This window comes from Ictalurus punctatus, chromosome 25 (genome assembly GCF_001660625.3).
Source record: "Ictalurus punctatus breed USDA103 chromosome 25, Coco_2.0, whole genome shotgun sequence".
In the NCBI taxonomy this organism is placed as follows: domain Eukaryota; kingdom Metazoa; phylum Chordata; class Actinopteri; order Siluriformes; family Ictaluridae; genus Ictalurus; species Ictalurus punctatus.
The window spans coordinates 16,133,289-16,153,731 of record NC_030440.2 but is presented as its reverse complement, the minus strand read 5'-3'; the positions used below and the strand labels follow the sequence as shown (position 1 = coordinate 16,153,731).

At 38.7% G+C, this 20,443-nt stretch overlaps 2 protein-coding genes across 7 annotated transcripts in view; one reads left to right on the top strand and one right to left on the bottom strand.

Annotated features, from left to right (window-relative positions):
* si:ch211-140l13.3 (centromere protein J) overlaps window positions 1-12,746 on the bottom strand; it is a 34,617-nt gene extending 21,871 nt beyond the window's left edge. For 2 of the 6 annotated variants that reach the window (XM_053675871.1, XM_053675872.1), the window contains exons 1-4: window positions 11,772-12,746; window positions 5,810-6,045; window positions 4,925-5,003; window positions 1,207-1,386 (exon numbers count right to left, since the gene is read on the bottom strand). In XM_053675871.1, coding sequence (XP_053531846.1) covers window positions 1,207-1,386; window positions 4,925-5,003; window positions 5,810-6,045; window positions 11,772-11,820 — 544 coding nt within the window. In that variant the 5' untranslated portion in view covers window positions 11,821-12,746. Of the gene's footprint in view, window positions 1-1,206; window positions 1,387-4,924; window positions 5,004-5,809; window positions 6,046-7,266; window positions 7,465-10,364; window positions 10,822-11,771 lie in introns of those variants that run through there. The other 4 variants (XM_053675874.1, XM_053675873.1, XM_047151126.2 and 1 more) reach the window with 4 other exon arrangements.
* Window positions 10,977-20,443, top strand: part of plg (plasminogen) — a 13,927-nt gene continuing 4,460 nt past the window's right edge. The window contains exons 1-13 of the mRNA XM_017456039.3: window positions 10,977-11,105; window positions 11,326-11,355; window positions 12,753-12,879; window positions 12,976-13,082; window positions 14,287-14,401; window positions 14,485-14,624; window positions 15,692-15,812; window positions 17,002-17,120; window positions 17,296-17,458; window positions 18,100-18,224; window positions 18,340-18,496; window positions 18,723-19,009; window positions 19,726-19,871. Of these exons, the coding sequence (XP_017311528.1) occupies window positions 11,057-11,105; window positions 11,326-11,355; window positions 12,753-12,879; window positions 12,976-13,082; window positions 14,287-14,401; window positions 14,485-14,624; window positions 15,692-15,812; window positions 17,002-17,120; window positions 17,296-17,458; window positions 18,100-18,224; window positions 18,340-18,496; window positions 18,723-19,009; window positions 19,726-19,871 (1,686 nt within the window). The 5' untranslated portion in view covers window positions 10,977-11,056. The remainder of the gene's footprint in view (window positions 11,106-11,325; window positions 11,356-12,752; window positions 12,880-12,975; window positions 13,083-14,286; window positions 14,402-14,484; window positions 14,625-15,691; window positions 15,813-17,001; window positions 17,121-17,295; window positions 17,459-18,099; window positions 18,225-18,339; window positions 18,497-18,722; window positions 19,010-19,725; window positions 19,872-20,443) is intronic.

Below are 20,443 nucleotides of genomic sequence, written 5' to 3'. Positions count from 1 at the left end.
GTGCTTGTGCTTAAAGGCGGTGGTCACGATGCTATTGAAAGATCTCGAACGCAAGAAAAATCTGGCAAATCAGGCAGGGGATGTTTCTAGAACCAAAGAAAATCGACTTAAGCAGGTGCACAACCGTGAACAGCGCATAACGTTCCCTGTATGTATACCGACATGACCTTTGGACTTAAGTTGTCAACTCTCAGTACAGCCCTTATTTTTTAACACAGGGGGGGAAAAAAAGCCTGGTTAATTAGCTTAGGTAGCAATTCTACGAATTAGCTTCGGAAATTCCCTAAAATCCACAGAAGGTTGAAATAAATCTTAAAATGGTAACACTTCATTTTAAGGAACAGACCTAAGGGGTTTATTAAGGTCCTGTCGGCTTAATTAAGCTCACTTTAGACACTCGTAAAAGGTTTATTCACTATCTACTAGGGGTTTTATATATATATATATATATATATACATCATGACCTGTATTGCGATAACGCGCAATAAACAGTTTATTAAACCGCGTTATATAAACTTCTGAGCATGAATTAATAACCTAAAGCCTCCATGTTAGACCTTCAGGTTCTAAGTAGCATCAAGTGACTGCATTTTACAGCTTTAAGAGCTGAATAATTCACTAACGATATCATTTTTATTCCATGTTCTGAATAGAGTTTTAGTTACCACTAATTAGGGACTGAAAAGGAATACATTTTCGATAAATTGCGATCACTTCACACAACACAGGAGTTTTATCACAAATATTAATGCAGTTATTTTTAGATAACAGACTTCTTGTCAAGACTATGAATAAAGACTTAACTAACAGACTAATAAATAAAGAGTAATTAATAAATAATAGCTAAGAAAGGTAAAAATAGTCAATGAATATTTTACAGAGGTCCGGTTGGAGCTTTATGAAACAAATAAGGCCTTGTTTAACCCCTTGTTCCTTATAATAAACTGTCACCGTAAGGTTTGGCTTCAGGCAGGACAGTACGACAGCAGATTTGAACATATCTGCTTAACCCTTTAGTGATAACCGGCATTCAACTTTTCCAGAAGGAAGAATGTTGTCATTTTGAACCTCGACTTGACCCCCAGCTGCAGATGTTCTCATACAGGAGACGAGTATGATATGATGAGTCTCGAGACTGTTTGGAAAATTAAGAAGTGCGTAAAAATGTTAGTGAGATTTATTCAGCGGTGACGGTCAGAGCCTACCAGCGCACTGTGTTCGTTGAGGAGCACAAGCTGGGACTTCCTGCTCCACTCCAGCTCTAATAATAACCGTGTTGGAAACACACTTCCTGCGATCTAGCACACCATCAGCACCTGTTTCGGGACGCTGTGAGAGTGAATAAGCCTGGTACTGGGTTAGGAAAGCTGGGGACAGCATTAGTCCTGAAAGAGAAAGAAGACAAACCTAATTTGACTTTATAATCATGGGAAAAGGACTCGTGTGCATTTACAAATTTCCTCATGCTAATTCAGTCACCTGATTACCTCATAACCCTAGTGACAGGAAGTGGTTTGTGAAATAAGTGACATCTAATCATTAAGCGCTGTGTCACAGCGAGAAAAAAAGATGTGCAATAGTTTCTTGTAATTTGTGCAAAAGAATTATGATTCATGATTATTCCTTTGACAAAAAACAAACATGTTGCTAGTTTTCTGTACGTTTAAACTCATTTCTTGTGCCGAGATCTCATTCCGTATGCCGCTTTTTCCCAGTAACTGAGTCGGTGTTGAGTAATTTACAACAAGCCTCTTCATGTAGGAAAATAAAATTCAGTCCAGCAAGTGCTCACACGAGAACGCTCTCTATTTAGGGCTCTCAGATAAATCATTCCAAAACTTGCACACTTTAGTTACACGCACACACACGCACGCACAGAGCTTCTTATACTATATATTGCTCGTTAGGGACGAATTCATACATTTAAAATCTCTATCCTGAATTTGTATGTTTCTGTAAAGCTGCTTTGAGACAATGTCCGCTGTTAAAAGCGCTACACAAATAAAACTGAATTGAATTGAATATTACAGCCATGTGAATTTTTGACTCTAAATTGTTCAAAAGGTGTTGATTAATGAATTAATGATTAATACTGCAGCTGCGAATCATAGGTTTATATTAATGCACTAGAGCCAATGTACGTATGGTGACTATGGCGGACGCCCCACATGCGTCCAATTTTTAAAAAAACGTATGTAATCGTTGATGTACTGAGACATTTATTTACCAGCTATGGAAGGAGTCTCCAGTGTTAGGAAAGTCTTTAGGATGGAGGAGGGTGCGCTTTGTCATGCAGTTTCTTTGTGATATTAAAAGATGCATTGTTAACGTCGAGAGAGAGAAAAAAGTGAGTGAGGGAAGGACTGTTTATAGCTGCGATAACATACGTGATAACTTCCTGTGGATTGATAAAGTTTCATAGCTTGGTCGCTGTGTCTCAATTCTGAAGGTCTCTAGTCTGTGTTTTGATGTTTCTTCACCAGGGCAGAATTGTTTTGTGTTCTTGGAATGTGTTGTTTTGAGCATTGCGTATCACCCCGCCTTTCGCCCTCACTCTCTCTCGGTTCTTCTTCTTCTTTGCATCTGGTAGAATAGACGTCTTCAATTCTTATATCACTCGAACCTACGTTATAGATGTTTTGAATTGATTTGTGATCAATTCTAATTCAGGATTGCCCATTCAGGATTGCCACAGCAGATCACTTGACCACATGTTTAGATTCTGGCACGAGGTTGTTTTTTTTTTCCCATTTTCCAGACTTGGGACCAACACTTAGAGAGCACTGGCACCCTCCAGTGGCTGCGGTTGGTTCGCTGACAGAGAATCGAACCCGGACCACAGCAGTGAGAACGGAGCATGCTAGCCGCTAGTCCGCCTGGGAACCACTTCAGGGTGTGCAGTTACTGGAAAATAATCCACTTCAAAATGGCAACAGTAACTCCGCTTCGTCACACCACCTCGTCATTGATTATTTTCCTATACAGCACACCCCACTTATTATGTTTATAAATAAGTAGAATAATGCTGATAGCAATGATGTCCGATACTATACTATTACATGTTTTATGACTTAAAATGTGCAGAAAGTTGTATTCTCTTTCGCCATGTTTATATATATATAAGAGAGAGAGATATATATGAGATATATATATGAGAGAGAGAGAGAGAGAGAGAGAGAGAGAGAGAGAGAGAGTCAGTCGTGATGTGTCATAATCTAACCAAATTAGCATGTGGCATAAACTATCATGGTATCAAACATTAAGGCTATCACATGCCAGGGTTCAAGTAAACTGTTATTCAGTTACACACACACACACATACACACACACACTGCAATATATCCTAATGATACTATCTTTTATATCCTTCTGTAATGTTTTCTAAATTCACCAGCTTTAAATCTGTCAGGAACTCTTGCTCTTAAAAGACGACGGTATTACTCTAATTAAGGGTTGCGATCGTATTGTTGACAGGAGAGATCTGTTTTTTGATTCCAAATGACCTGTGTAAAATTCTTTCACAGCTGACGTTTATAGGCTTTTATAGGCATGAACCAAAGTGTAGCTGAAGGCAGGAGTTGAACTGCTGCTCCTCTGGGTTATGGCTGTAAGTCTCTTGTGTCAACACTCATATGTTTGGACTCGTTAGCCTCTATTTATAACCATTAGCTTTTATTGACTGTGTCTGGAATCATGTCATGAGCCTTGTGTTTAATAATTATATCTTGTTATACTTCCTGTTCTTCTGTACGTGTGCCTGTGGATTTGCTTTAAGCCTTACACTGACATGAGTGCTAATAAAATAAGCGTGTCTGTGAGAACCTCGCATTTACCACACAGCAGCTATTTTCACCTTTAAGCACGGAGGAATTTGTCTTTCTTTTTTTTTATATAGCACTAACTAAGTTAGTTCCAGCTAAGTAGTTAAATAGTTAGCATTGCTAACAGTAGCTAATTGAGTAGTAGCTAGCCAGGTTCTCTAACAAGCTAGCTAATGTGTTGTCCCCTATAACCAAAACCAAACTCAATGAAGATAGCTATCTTTAGGCTAACAGTTATTATACTGGTTAATGTTAGGCTAACAGGTATTATTAAAGTTATTATACTTTAGTGTGTTAGTTAACAAGTTAGTTAACATCAAAGTAAGTATTATATTCTGTAAAACAATAGCCAAGGCCACTAGCTTAGAGCTTGGCTTTTGTCTTCTTTTCATATTTATCGAAAATCTTTTGGGGTGGTTTGTACAATAAAACCATACAAAGCATTGAGATGAATGAATTAATTTCTGAGAAAATAGTTGACAATGTGTATAATCAGAGTTACCGCTACGACCTCGAAGTTAATTATTATTTATTTTAACGAATAAACGATCAAGATATACTTTTTAAAAATCGATTTATAGTTAGATTTAATGTTGTTGAACGTCTGTGAAACAACATCGTTCCTGTTATCGCTTACGCTCTAAGCAGCTATACACATCCTATACACATCCTCTATCCTGTCGGAAAACTCAGTTCCTGTTACAATGTGCTGACACTGGAGGCTCCTTCTGTAAATATTAATTAAACGTCTCCTTACGGCAAACTTCACCGTATCAACTAATTTTTCACAGCACGATTTATTAGTCCGAATGATCTAATCTCTTTAATATAATTGTGTGATTTGAACACTAGTCAGAGCTGCTGTCGTAGAAAATTAATCAACACCTTCTGACCAATCAGAATCAAGAAGAAGCGGCACTGACGGAGAAGGAAACGAGGACAACGATTTCCTCTCAGACATGATCATTCACATCCCAATGACTAGAGTTAGTGAAGTTAGTTAGGGTTAGGGTTAATTATCATTTCCAGCTAAATAATAAAATGTCTCCTAATAATAATTAATCATAGTGTTTAACCGCCATGTTTTGTGTTGTGGACTCACCTGGGCTCAGGAAGTTGAGCAATGCTTTTTGCTCGTGAAGAGCTTTCTGGAGCTGCTTCACCTGCATCTGTAAGAGCTGCTAAAGAAAACCCCCCACACCTCAGTTTCACAAACACACCACTCCGGATCATTACCACGGTGAACTACTGAAAACGATCCTAGTCATTCCGAGTTACAATACATTCTGATTAGCATGTGTAACCCGAGAACTAATTAAAGGCTGATATCATTTTGACCTGATTTTACTTGCAATGTCAGCTGAACCAAATTCAAACACACACACACACACACACACACACACACACACACACACACACACACACACACACACACACACACACTGAGATTTCTATCAGAGAATAAAATTGAAATGTGAAAAAGTCACGAAGTCCTGAGATAATATCTGGGGTTTTAGGTGAAAAGTAGTATCAAAAGCACACGAGTTAAAAATAATGAACAGATCATGCATATGAGACACATTGCAATCTAATCTAATCTAATCTAATCTAATCTAAAGATAACCTCCAACATGGTGTCTTGTTATGAGGAAATAAGAGACAAACAACACCATGATATGAAGCAATATATGATTAGGTTAAAACAACAACAACAACAACAACAATAACAACAACAGCATAATTCTTGGCATTCTGTAGGTGATCTACTAAGATACTGAGACTTAAACTAATTAATTTATTTAAATTGATTCTCATATTGTATATGAAGTGCTATACAGAGCCTGATACTGTATATATACTATATTTCAAAGATTACAATATAATTAAAAGAATTTAAAGAATCAAAATGCGCCCAATGACCCAATAAACATGCTAAAAAATATATACATTTAAAAAAAATGTGTGAGTAGGAAGTTATCTTCCTGACCTCTCGGGAGGTGCTGGGGCTGTGTGGGAGTTGGTAGCCATGTTGGTTCAGGTGAGAGTGCAGCGCCCCCTGCAGGACGTCACAGGGAGGACGTGACTGAGCGGCAGGAGGAAGCTGTTGCTTTATCTTCTCTTCACTCACAGGAGCCCCAGTCAGCTCAGGATTGCTCTCAGGGTCGGCTCCTGCAGCACATCTCCCGGGTGGAGGGATTCTCACCGACATTGACCTGAAGAAGACTGAGAGAGAGAGAGAGAGAGAGAGAGAGAGAGAGAGAGAGAGAGAGAGAGAGAGAGAGAAATTGTTAATAAAAGTTAATAAGAGAAAGAAAAAAGAAAAAAATGATGCTTAATAAAAAAAAATTATTAAAAAGAAAAAAGAAGTGGTGTACAAAAGAAAGAAAGAAAGCAGGAAAGAAAGAAAGAAAGAAAGAAAGGGCCTTTAATAAAAGGAAAGAAAACAAAACGTGTTCAAACAAAAGAAGGAACGAGTGAATGAAAGCATGTAAGAAAGAAAGAAAGAGTGTTTAATAAATGGAAATCAAAAGAAAGATAGAAAAAACTAAGAAGAAAAGCACAATGGTCAATAAAAGGAAGTAAAACCAAAGAAAGAAAGAAAGAAAGAAAGAAAGAAAGAAAGAAAGAAAGAAAAATAGATGCTTAATAAAAGGAAATAAAAAGAAAGAAAGCATGAGTTCAATTAAAAGGAAAGAATAAAATAAAGTGTTCAAAAGAAAGAAAGGAAGAGCATGATGTTTAATAAAAGAAAGTAAAACCAAAGAGAAAGAAAGAAAGAAAGAAAGAAACAAACAAACAAACAAACAAACAAACAAAGCATGATGTTTAGGAAAAGGAAACAGAAGCTTAAACAAAGAAGGTTTAGGATGATCTTTCTGAAAGCTGTCAATGAAAAGGAAATAAGCACTCTCTCTCTCTCTCTCTCTCTCTCTCTCTCTCACACACACACACACACATACACACACACACACACACACAAACACACACACACACACACACACACACACACACCTACATGTATAAATGAAGAGCGTTGTTGTGGTGTCACTTCTTTATTAACTAATAAACAGAGATGAAGCTCTGAGCACACCCCCTGTACAGCTGTATCATGTGTTGTGTGTTGTGTGTTATGTGTTGTGTGTTGTGTGTTGTGTATTGTGTGTTATATGTCGTGTGTTGTGTGTTGTGTACAGACACCAAGGGCACAGAGAAATATACACATAGAGCAAAACCTTGAGCAGGAAATCAGCAGGAATACAGTCATACAGTCATACTATCGTACAGGACGGATGGAAGTTTCAAGTGTACGAACTCATTCATCTTTACTCCATATTACGTTTTATTACACACAACTACACGATGATTAAAAAACAGCGGGAACACACACACACACACACACACACACACACACACACACACACACACACACACACACACACCTACCCTCTCTGCAGTTTCTTTAATGAAGAGTGAATTAGAGAATTGTTGTCTCCGTATGAGTCAGTAGTCTTGACTGGGCCAGCTGGAGTTCAGTAGTTATAGTAACTGTAAACACTACGTGTAGAGGACGCTGAGGAGTTAGAAACGCCGCTTCACTTCTCAGCTTTACTTAACTAGCCTGTTCTTCTGTCTGAGGATCGTCTTTCAAACAGAGACACTAATAAGTATCTAAGTATCTCAGAACACGTCTTACACAAAAGAAACATTTTCACACACAGGGTTTTATTTATTTATTTATCACATTTTTCCAATAACGTGCAAGTGTTTTTTTTTCCCCCTTTACTCCTCCACCACACACACAATAATTGTTGTTTGTTTTGTTTAATTACACAAGATATTTTTTTCCCACATAATACTATTCGTCATGATTCAATTATTTTCACGTTTCACATGCAACTTATTTTATGTCTTTTTTTTTTTCTCACACGTCGCGCACGCGGCTTTATCACTTACACGTGATTTAAAAACTTTTCACAGTTTCATTTTTCACATATCGGCATGCATTATTTATTTATTTGTTTGTTTATTTACAGTGCTTTACACGCAGGGCGCATGACCCATAAAACAGGGTTTTATTCCCCCCATTACGGTTTTCTCACGTGATTTCACGTTAATTCTTCACGTCTTCAAAATACGACTTTCTTACAGGACACGTTTATTTTCTCCTAGTTTTCCCCCTTCGTTTTCACATCCGATTTTGTCACAGGATGCAGGCTATTTATTTCTCGCGTATTCCTTTGTTTTTCCACACGTATGCCGCGTGACTTTATTTCTCCCGTGTGGTTTTCTCACGCGATTCGCTTCTTTTCACAACCGCATTTTTCCGCGTGATTTTCTCACGTGATTCCTCGAATAGCATGATTTCCACGTTAGATATTCACATGTTCGGTATAGCGTGTGATTGACTTTTTCACGTGATTAATTTCACGCAAAACGGACGTGGAACGTACGCGAATTTATTTTGTGGCTACTCAGTAACATGCAACACGGCACGCCGGCCGCTAGAACAGTGAAATATTACTGTGCAATTTCCTAATATTGCTCTTGTTTTTGACATCTTTAGAGAAGTTGAAATATCTACTCAGTATTTATTCGTAATCAGTCAGGTGTTACTGCCTAAGCGACGCCCTAATAAGATAAAATAATAATAATTAAAAAAAAAAACTCCGCCCTTTGACTTCCATAATAAGTGAGTTTGAAGTAAACAGATTTTATGTTTGTTTGTTTTCTTTCTCCTCTGGTGCTGTCCCAGTCCCAGTCTATAATCTTCACACACACACACAGATGTCATAAATAGAGATATGGCTAATGTAAACCTTTGAAGTAAGGAATAAAACCCTCGGGATGTGCTCTGACGATGCAGAGTCACTGAATTTGTTTTTTTTTTTTCTATAACAGGACATCCTAAAGAGTGTTATTCCTCTTATACGACAGCAATTTGCCAACGATTAAGTCTTTGATCTATTAATGAGCGACACATCGTGCTTTTATCTGTTTATAGTTACATTTAACGTCGCAGAACGTTCACAAGCTTGTTTTCGTTATCAATGATAAGACTAGACGAGTTATTCCAGCCGTATACAAGTATACAGCAGGATGAAATAGTGTTCTCCGAGGCCTTTAGCGTTGTGTATTATATGAAAGGACAACAGTTAGGAATGTTGAAATGTATAGACATCAGCTATAAACAGTCATTCCTTCACCAGCCTCTCTCTCTCTCTCTCTCTCTCTCTCTCTCTCTCTCTCTCTCTCTCTCTCTCTCTCTCTCTCTCTCTTTATTTTTCTCTCTCAAAGTTAACAAGACAGCAATTGCAGCTTCTTATGTTACAGAGAAACCACAATCGCCTCTGTCCTGAAGACTTTCCTGCATTGTTAAAGTGTTAGAAGGCACTGACACTGGAGACTCCTTCCGTAAACGTTAAACATCTCCTGACAGCAAACTTCACCATGTCGACGATTGACACTGTTCACAACACTTTTATAATTAGATAGCGATTCTCGTGGTTCGGAATACAAGCCTCTGCGCATGAGTTCAATAAACATCTCGTCCTGAAAATCGTCACCATATCGAACACTTACACAGGTTTCAATCTGTTCATTCGCTATACAAGTCCCTGTGTACGGTAATTCGTTGCTGTTATAGAAACACCGATGTATTAGAATAAGCCACATTGCTTGAAGCTGCATTACTGTCCGAGCTGTTTTTATGGAAAATTATTCAACACCTTCTGACCAATCAGAATGAAGAAATCAATAAACAGCCCTGTGGTATAAATATAAATATAAATATAAATATAAATATAAATATAAAGGTCATGTAAAAAGACACCTTCAACATCTTCTGACCAATCAGAATGAAGAAATCAATAAACAGCCCTGTGGTATAAATATAAATATAAATATAAATATAAATATAAATATAAAGGTCATGTAAAAAGACACCTTCAACATCTTCTGACCAATCAGAATGAAGAAACCAATAAACAGCCCTGTGGTATAAATATAAATATAAATATAAATATAAATATAAATATAAATATAAATATAAAGGTAATGTAAAAAGACACCTTCAACATCTTCTGACCAATCAGAATGAAGAAACCAATAAACAGCCCTGTGGTATAAATATAAATATAAATATAAATATAAAGGTAATGTAAAAAGACACCTTCAACATCTTCTGACCAATCAGAATGAAGAAACCAATAAACAGCCCTGTGGTATAAATATAAATATAAATATAAATATAAATATAAAGGTAATGTAAAAAGACACCTTCAACATCTTCTGACCAATCAGAATGAAGAAACCAATAAACAGCCCTGTGGTATAAATATAAATATAAATATAAATATAAAGGTCATGTAAAAAGACACCTTCAACATCTTCTGACCAATCAGAATGAAGAAACCAATAAACAGCCCTGTGGTATAAATATAAATATATCGTATGAATAGGTTAGCAAATCTCAGCAACGAATCCAAGCCCGGCACAATCGTTTCCCTAAAACAGAAAACGGTTACTATTTTAACTTTACAAACCTCCTGTATAGAAACGGACTAGGGATAAGTAAGGACATTTTACTCAGTAGTGGTGGAATTTTTTTTCTGTCTCTAGCTCTATTTGTACATTGTGTTCAGACTTGCGAAAACTTGGATGTTTGGCAAATTGAGTTTGGATAAAGGTTAGTTATTAACTTATTGATTTGAGACTCAGAGCTGAAAGCGTAGCTTTAAAATGTACGGGGATTCGATTATTCTATATTATTATTCCTTTCTTTTCCTTTTTTTTCCTTTGAATGTCTGGATTTTGTGCTAAACGCTTTGCTTGTTTCGTCAAAGTTGATAAGTTGCAGTGTTAAAGTGTATAACGACTCTCTGGCTCTCGGATAAACACGGACGAGACGGCGTTGGAGGATGAGATCGGTTATCCACTTTTTAAAGATAAAAACGTCAACAGCGAAACAATGCAAAGATGATTACACAGGGGACAAACTCTCAATAGACATTCACACACAAGAATATATACATATATATATATATATATACATATACATATATACAACTGAATGATCAAATGTGATCCCAAACAGTAAATGTAGGTCCAGTAAACACAACATGAACTCTGTTCTATGTCCTTGTTAAGAAAATGATTGACCGATGATTATTTGTCTTATTGACATGGCCTATGAGACAAAACCTGCTCCGAAATCAGTGTGTGTTAGGGTTACAGCATGGACGTCCGCAAAACTACTCTACTTCTCTGTCTTTTCCTTTACGCAGGTGAGACTGTGGATTAAGAGTAGTAATAATAATAATAATAATATTTCTCAGGTAGAGCTATGTACTGTTGGTAATGTGTAGCGACTGGTGCATTACATTTTCATTACATTTAAAGTAGGTTTTTACCCGAGCTGAATTTTTATGCGTGTATATTTGTTTGTAACTTTGTGCTCGCTGAACAGTGTATATTAGCACGACTAATAACTTCTTTCCTTAACAGGTGTCCTTAAAGTTCAGACCCAGATCACAGGTATGGTTATGTTATAATCCGAGCACGATCAACACTCGAGTGAGATCGTGGTTCATGTACCGCGATGCTGAATGTCTACGACTTCATTTCATACTGTATAATCGACATTGTTATCCTTCGATACGCCCATAAAGCGCTCTGAATTACGTTGTCCTAGGCCATCCGGGCGATCGTTTCGAGCTTTATCGTGCCCACAGTGCGTTATTACACTGTGAATACATTTTACGATTGTGTTTATTCTACAGCCAAGTTTGCAGCCTAAAGCAAGCAGATAAATTGTGCTGATTTGTCAGAATGAAACATCAGACACCGATCTAGTACCTACGCCTATCCAAAGTGATAAGTCAGCGTATAAAAAAAAGCTTCCAGATGTTTAGCTGCTACAGTAGATAGGTATAGGTATGAGATAAACTAACCGGTGGATATCGGAGTCTGCATCCGATATCCACTCGAACTCGAATTCATGCAGCGATCCAATCAGCCGATAACGTCGCCTTGTTTTATTCCAATCTTCAACTGTCTGTGCCCGGTGTAGCCCCAAATTCCTGTTCTTGACTGACAGGAGTGGAACATGCTGTGTTCTTGTCGGTTCTTGTACCCATCCGTCTCAAGCTTTGACATGCAGTGAGTTTTAGGATGCTTTTCTGTTGACCGTAGCCTCCCTGTTAGCTCTTGTCTGTCCGTTCTCGTCTGACCACAGAACTTCTCCTCACTGGATGTTTTTTGTTCTCGCGCCGACTCTACAGACTGATGTGCGTGAAAATCTCATAAGATTAGTATATTCGTAAAATACTCAAAGCGGCGCATCTGGCACCAACAATGACGTCAGTCACTGAGATCACGTATTTCCCCAATCTGATGTTTGATACGAGCATTAGCTAAAGCGCTTGACCTGTATCTACGTGATTTTATACATTGTACTGCTGCTACATGATTGGTCGTTTGGATAATTGCATGAAAGAGCAGGTCTCCTTGTTCCTGATTATTATTATTATTTTGGATAAGATGAAGCTGCACCTATGAAATCAATTCACAGTAAACATTAAAAAAAAAAAAAAAAAAAAAATTATAGTAGTCAGCAGTTGTTACACAGAAGGGTTTTCATTTATTTATCTTTTTATTTTTATTTTACATAAACATTTTTAACGTCTTTGCAAAGAAACGATAAAGACGTGATCATACAGAAGCCTTCAAACTTAAACCATGAAATGACTAACACACTTAATGCTAGGGTGTGCTAACTTTTGCACTTCACTGTATAGACTGTATGGCGCCGTTTCTAGTCCGTTAAGGTCATTCGATTAAGTATTCAGATAGTCACTCTATCAAGACTCTATGAATAAATCATCACTAGCGTCCTCGCCGTCACGTTAACCCGCCGTGTCTTTTTGTCTCAGATGCTTTAGATGCGTACGTTAAAACCGACGGCGCTTGGATTCTCACGTTGCAAAAAAGTCAGTACCCTGCAACCTCAGCAGAACAATGTGCACTGAAATGCAACGCGGAAACACTGTTCACATGCAGGTAACACACTGCGACACGCGGGACCTCCTCGTTCAGGTTTACAGTCTACACCGGGTATAGCTGGCGTTTAAATCCCTGCTGATTTCTCTCGTTCAGGTCTTTTGTATTCATCGAAAAAGATCAGGACTGTATAACAATACCGGCCAACTCGAAGACAGAGTCAGTGTTTCGGAGAATGAATACAGCTCTGTTTGAGAAGAAAGGTAAGTGTGTAGGGAGATGGTTGGTTAGATGGAGTCATTAAACTAGGGGGGGGAAAAACAAAGCTAATGTGGTTTTGTAATTGTAATAGCTAACTACAATTATTATCGTTTTCTTTTTGTCATTGTAATAAATTATTGATATGTTTTACTTCCAGATTAGCTTAAACATCAGCTCTAAGTACAACCCCTTGTCTCTTTAATATGTAATTTCCAAATTGACGTATTTATGGAACCAAAGAGAACAAAAAAAGAAATGGGAATTTTATTTGTTTTATTTATTTTACACGTCAATTAAAAAAGTTCACGGGATCGGGATCTTTTCTTCTTTTTTTTTCTTTCTTTTTTTAAAAAAAAAAATTGACGTACATTTATATGCAAACGGACTAACAGACAAAGTGTCCGTGCTGAAAAATGGCTAGTTGTGTTATTTACGCAGACTACTATGGATTTGATGTTGAACTCTGGATTCTGATTGGTCAGAAGGCGTTGATACGTTTCCTATAGCAGCTCTGAAAGTAGCGCAGCTGCAGATCACAGCTTTATATTACTGCACTCGTTCTAATATGTTACTGTTTCTATAGTAACAGCTGAATCGAAGCTATTTGTCTGGCTGGCGATGATTGTAAGTCGTCATAAGACGTTTCTGTAGCGTTTACAGTATGGAAGGAGTCTCCAGCGTCAGCGGTTTGTAACAGTCAGAGGTAAAGCCTCTGTACAGACTTCGTATATTGTTTTTATTCTTCTTCAGAAGCATGACGAGCTTTATTTTTGTCTTATCATCTTTAAGAGAGCATTAAAAGCGAGGCTGATGATGGATCGATGGTTTCTAGCTGCTACAACGCATAAGTGGCGATAGGACTTAACTTATTTCGCAGATGTTCCACAACATTAAATGCAATCATGAATGGATAAAAAGTATGAAGTTTTGCTGTAAACACTTTGGGACATTCTGTTATATAAAATTTCCCCCGTCATATTTTATTCCATGCTTAATAAACGAAGTTAAAATGTACAGAAAATGATTTAGTACCGAAGTACTTTACACCGTTGCTCGGATACACTGTAGCGTCGACTAAACATAGATCGAATCTGCTATATATTGTTGAGAGATTTATTTTGGCGTCTTTTTTTTTTTTTCTTCAAAGTTCTAGACTTCACACAAGCCCCCTGATAAAAAAAAATGCATTTTTTTTCTTCCATCCAGATTATTTACTTGAATGTCTGACTGGAACCGGGATCGACTACAGAGGGACAAAAAGCAGGACAAAATCAGGAACACTGTGCCAGCGCTGGGACAGTACATATCCTCACAAGCCGAAGTATGTGTTACTAAAGTCATAACATTCATACAGTAACAGATTATGACTAAGAGTTTTGAAAGATAACTGCACTGTCGTCGCAGCATCACGCCGAAGACGCATCCAAAAGCTGACCTGGAGTCCAATTACTGTCGAAACCCAGATGGAGACAGCGATGGCCCCTGGTGCTACACCTTGGACCTGAATAAGAGATGGGAGTCCTGTGACATCCCCAGCTGCAGTGGTATAACTGAAATTTCTCCTGTAATGCAGATGATTCAGACAATGGGTTCGGATCCATTCGCACAATCCCAACAAAAAAAAATAAATTCAGAGCCTAAAGATGGTGTCGGAGTCATACACTGAATAATCAGATTCAAACAGGTCAGAAGTCAGAAACACAGGCCGGTGATCGGATATGCAAACAAATCCAGCGAGACTGGACTAGACGGAGTCATATACGGTATAGCAAGCAAGATAAATCAACAGCGTAGAACTTCCATGACTGAACTGGTAAACAGTCAGCATTCACAGTTAGACTGTGCTTTATATACGCTGGGAACAGGAAATCGGATCGACAACCGAAGAAGAAGTTAAAAGTCTCAGGGGAGAGTGCCCTCTGCTGGCTCGACGGTGAATTGTCCTAATCTGCCATTAGAATTGTTCTCACCTCACTATTTGTCTTCACTCTACTCATAACTTATTTGACCCTTTTGTCATATGTTTTATCGTTTATTTATGATCTATTTTTGATAAACGTTGAATATCAACATTCTGGCACAAGCATACTGTACGTTGCATATCATCGTATCAAACGTTCCCTCGAACGCTCTGTACGAGGCGTTCCGCGCCAACGACATTTAACCCCGCCCACTGCTGGCACTACGCTATTTGAATAAAAACTGATACGTAATAAATAATTTTACCTCTTTCAAAAAAAATAAATAATATTTTGAACACATTGCGCCTACTTCGTGCATAAAGTTTGTGCTTTTCATGACACATATCAGGCTTGTTCATTCTTTCGGCTAAAGAAAATACAGCGACTTTGCACGTTTTTAAAAATACCCAAACGACCGTACCGTTTCACAATGAGACTTAGAAGCCTGATTGTGCAGAACATCACATACAGAGCATTTGAGTGCATGTTTGATACTTGATATAGCAGTGTACGCTTGTGCCAGAACGTTGTTTTAACATCGATTTAACGTATAGAATGATAAACTGAATGTGAATGGGGTTTTTAAGGAGACTGGGTTGGAAAAGTTTTATGATTATGTGAGCTCATATTATGTGCTCGTATGTCTACAGAGGAATGCATGTACTGTAGTGGAGAAAACTACAGAGGGAAGATCTCCAAAACCGAGTTAGGATTCACCTGTCAACGCTGGGACTCCCAGAAACCCCATAACCATGGATACATTCCCTCAGTGTAAGACTTTCATACTGTCTGTACATTACGTACATCAGCGTTTCCTAACCCCTTTGGGTTCATGGTGGAACGGCAAGGTGCTTCGTGAGACTGTGATGCAAACATCAATGATAGATTTCAATTCAATGAATTAAAACCACTATTTCTGTAGCATTTTATTGCATCCTCATGAGTAAAAAGTGATAGAAGTTGACGGAATTACTCGTGGGTCATCGTCAGGAAATCCAGGGGAGGGGGATGCAATTGTAGACTTCTTTAATAAAAATACAACTTACAAGAACCCTAAAACTTAGAACAACTAAAACAAGAAGACTAGGACTATGGCAAAGCATGATAAGGAAAGGCAAACTGAGCATGAAAACAAAAGCACAGTGTAATTAGAAACAAATACAAGCCACACACACACACACACACACACACACACACACACACACACACACACACACAGCATCAAAACTCAGAAATGTAATTTATTAGTGTGCATAATCAAGTGAGGAAATAAAGCAAACAACAAAAGAATAATTATTTTTATTTTTTTAATGAGTGTGGGTGCCCTCTGGTGGTCTGGGAGGGATTGCCCATGGTGGCCGTGACAGGTCATGTCATGACTTAACAGTTCTTAGCATCTTATACTGTACGTAAATGATAAATTAGTGCTAGCAAGCGAAAGCATTCTTTGTGCTTAAAAGTGTCTCCCGTTAGAACTCCTTAAAATCACTTAAAACAGACACTCACATTGTCAGTAAAAGAAAATCACGAAGCAGGAGGACCATCCAAGCGCAAGTTTGTGCAAGTACAGCGAGGAATATTTAACATCTGGGCCGTAAGACGGTCAGACCCTTTCCCAAGTGTGTGATTTGTTTAAAGCCGATTGCTTTAAAAAGAAGACATTTGTAAGCAAAACTGCAAAAGATGAGAAAAAAAATGGCCATAAAACCCAAACAAGGCAAGGTTGTGTAGATTAAAACAGCCAAAAAACAGCAACAAAAAAAACTGTAAATGAATAAAACAAACTTTTCCAACAAGCAAGAGAATCACTTTGAGATTCAATGTTAACCTCCAGGGGCATGTGAGGCAAATAATTTAGGTTTAGATTGGGAACCCATGTATTATATAATTAATTATTACATTCATACCCATTCAATAAATGGCTGTTTGTGTGTGTGTTTGTATGTGTGTGTGTGTGTAGTCTTCCTGACAAGTACTTGGAGGAGAACTTCTGCAGAAATCCAGACGGAGAACCAAGACCTTGGTGTTTCACCACAAGTCCATCCAAACGCTGGGATTACTGCCCCATCTCTCGCTGCTGTAATCTCCTTTGTTTTTCCCTCTCGGATAACTAACACACCCGTTCCAGAACTAACAGCCCCATAAGAGAAGACTGAGAGATGTTTATTTGTTAAATAATTTCCCGAGAGCCTTCTTTATGCTTTCATTGAACTATTCACATTCTACACGTCTTTGTTTTTTTTTAACCCCACAGTATCCCCCCCTCCAACCATCGCACCAGAGCTGACCTGTACTACAGGTGACGGGAACTTGTACAGAGGCCACATTGCTGTGACCACCTCAGGGAAAACTTGCCAAGCGTGGTCATCTCAGAGTCCTCAGAAGCATTCCAGAACACCGGAGAACTACCCGTGCAAGTGAGGAACAACGTGTAATTGCCTATCAATAACGTGTCGTCAATTAAAGGTGCCGTTTGTAACGTTTACACGCGTCTAGGCATTTAATACTCACACAATCGTTAAGATGGACAGATGAAAGTGGTTTCATCTCGCAGTGTTCTTTTGTTTGGTTCTTTGGTAATGCGTCTATCTACAACCCCTTTAGAACAGTTACCCATCCAAAGATTTTTCAAGGAACTGGTAGTTGGTTATGAAGTGAAGTTCAGCCCCTTTGAGAGATCTTCCAATCATTGATCGGAGCCATTGCACAAGCATTGGGCATATCCAATAGAACCATTTAGAATGTCTTGAAAAAGAAATAAACCACTAGTGTGCAACCAGACACGGAAGAGCTCGGCCACCTCTACTAAAGTGACGGAAAGGCCAAAGTGTGGAGAAAGAAAGGATCTGCTCATGATCCATATGAACATATGGACTCGACGGTCAAGAACGAAGGAGGTTTGGGTTTGGCTTGGGAACGGGCTTACTAATTTTATCGATGATGGTTCCTGAGACGCTTGTTTTCTTAGCTTCAGATTAAGTTACAAGAGCTAAATGGCACCACAGTGGTGGAATTACACTGTACTGTAAATGGAAACATTTATTTGTGTCTGTTTCAGAGGTCTGGATAACAACTACTGCAGAAACCCTGACAACGAAAGGAGTCCCTGGTGTTACACCACCGACCCAGAAACCCGCTGGGAGTACTGCAATATACCGAGCTGTGGTACCGAGCCACGCCCAGGTCGGCTTTCCGTACATCGTCATACATCTCTCTCTCTCTCTCTCACACACACACATACACATGATGAGTGTGTTACTATTTAAATATTATTTATATAATGCGTATGTGTTTGCAGAAGATCCAGTTATTGCTCCAGCTGAGGACTGTTACACAGGAGACGGCAGCTCGTACCGTGGAGTCATGTCAGAGACCATCAGTGGGAAGAAGTGCCAGTTCTGGACTTCTATGGAACCTCATAAACATGCAAAGACACCACAGACATTCCCTAACGCGTAAGGCGAAAGAATGCAGTAAAATGAATTGAATCGAAAAGCGTTGAACCTTGTAAAAATCCAAGGAAAACTTGAAGAACCATTTTTTTGATACTCAGAAAATAAATGGGCTCGCATGAGTTTTTCCTCATTGTTAAAGATTCTACATAGAACTCTTAAGGGTTCCCCCAGAAGGACAAACCATAAAGCACTCAAAAATGTCTCGTATTTCTCTTTCATCACGCAGAGACTTGAGAAGAAACCTGTGCAGGAACCCTGATGGTGACACGGCGCCATGGTGCTACACCACTGACCCCTCTGTGCGCTGGGAATACTGTAAGATAGAGCGCTGTGGTAGCACTCTCCCCTCTCAGGACACTCAGGCCAATCAGAGCTCTCAGGCCATTCAGGGCTCTCAGGCCATTCAGGGCTCTCAGGCCAATCAGGGCTCTCAGGCCAATCAGGGCACTCGTGACCCCACGGCCCCCACGGCCCCAACCCCAACACAGGCGCAGAATCCTTCACAAATCACAGGTCTGTCTTCATGAAACCAAACATATCTGAAACTATACAGCTGAGTGCAAAAGTTTGCATCCCCCATGGTACTTGGATGTAAAAAATGAAAATGTGCCTCTATTTTGCAATTTAGCAACAAGCATAAATTCCAAGACTTTGAATCCTAATGATGCCACAGAGATCAAGAGTTCACGAGCGTGTAATTAGCCGTGCACTCTGGGTGGGAAGGATGGCATTACTCTCTCTCCCATGTCAATCACAGCAACACTAGCCAATCATTGGCATCTGTGAGCTCATGTACGGTATGTGGAAGAGGGCAGATAGCGCTTCCCTAGGGTGTGTGTTACGGCAGCTGTTTAATAAAAAAAAGTTACACCTTTATGAGGCATGTATGTGCTACTGTAGCTTTCACCCTCCCCGGTTGGTAGCTGGGTTGTGATAGGAGAGCGCTAGATAATGAGTTGGAATTCAATTACAAGGATACAAGTTAGCAGATGATATTTAAATCGCATTCACAAAGCAAAGTGCAAACTTTTGAACAAATAGTTTTGATCTTTCATTATTGCCGTAAAATGAATTTAACCTCTTTATTTTTGCCCAAGGGTGTACAAACTTTTGCCCTCAATTGAAGCGTCATTATCCACTGCGTTATTGATTTTGTGGGGGTTTCCATTCAGCAGGGCTTTGATTTCTATTACTGCTTGTGCTTTAAAAAAAATGTAAAAATAAAACAGATTGCAAGATCGGCAACGGAGCAGATTATCGAGGTTCGATATCGAAGACCGCAGTAGGAGTGACCTGCCAAGCGTGGAGCACTACAACCCCCCACATTACCACCTTTAAACCTTCAACGCACCCTGACAAGGGTCTGGAGTCTAATGTAGGTCATAAAGTTTTGACACTGTGTCAAGACTTTATTAGTAATTATATATTGATTATATATCTACCACAGTACTTAAGAACATATCAATATATTTTTTTCTTTTTACTAGTACCCAATATCAGTACCTGTATCAATATATTCCAAGTAATTATACTACAGTAAGAGTAGAACTCTTAAGGCTATATAACCCATCATAACATCTGACATAAAGCTACATAACTACTTATAGAGGATTACTCAAACAGGTGTGAGCTGTGAGAGTGCATGTGTCATTGTTCATGGCAAGTTGACATAACACCTGAGTCAAGAGACACAGTGCTGACTTGCGTTAAAATGTTATGACAAGTCACTTTGTAGCTCTTCGGACAGGTTCGTCACAAAATGGTGATGAATAGGGTCCGAGAAAATATACTGCTGTTAGACGTGACACTGTTCATAAAAAATCTTAAACGCAGAAACAAGAAACACTTAAGGGGTTTATAAGATGTTTATGAATACTTATGTCACTGTTATGACACTGTAATTTCGGAATCATGTACATTGTCTCTGACCCCTAAGTAAAGTGAGTT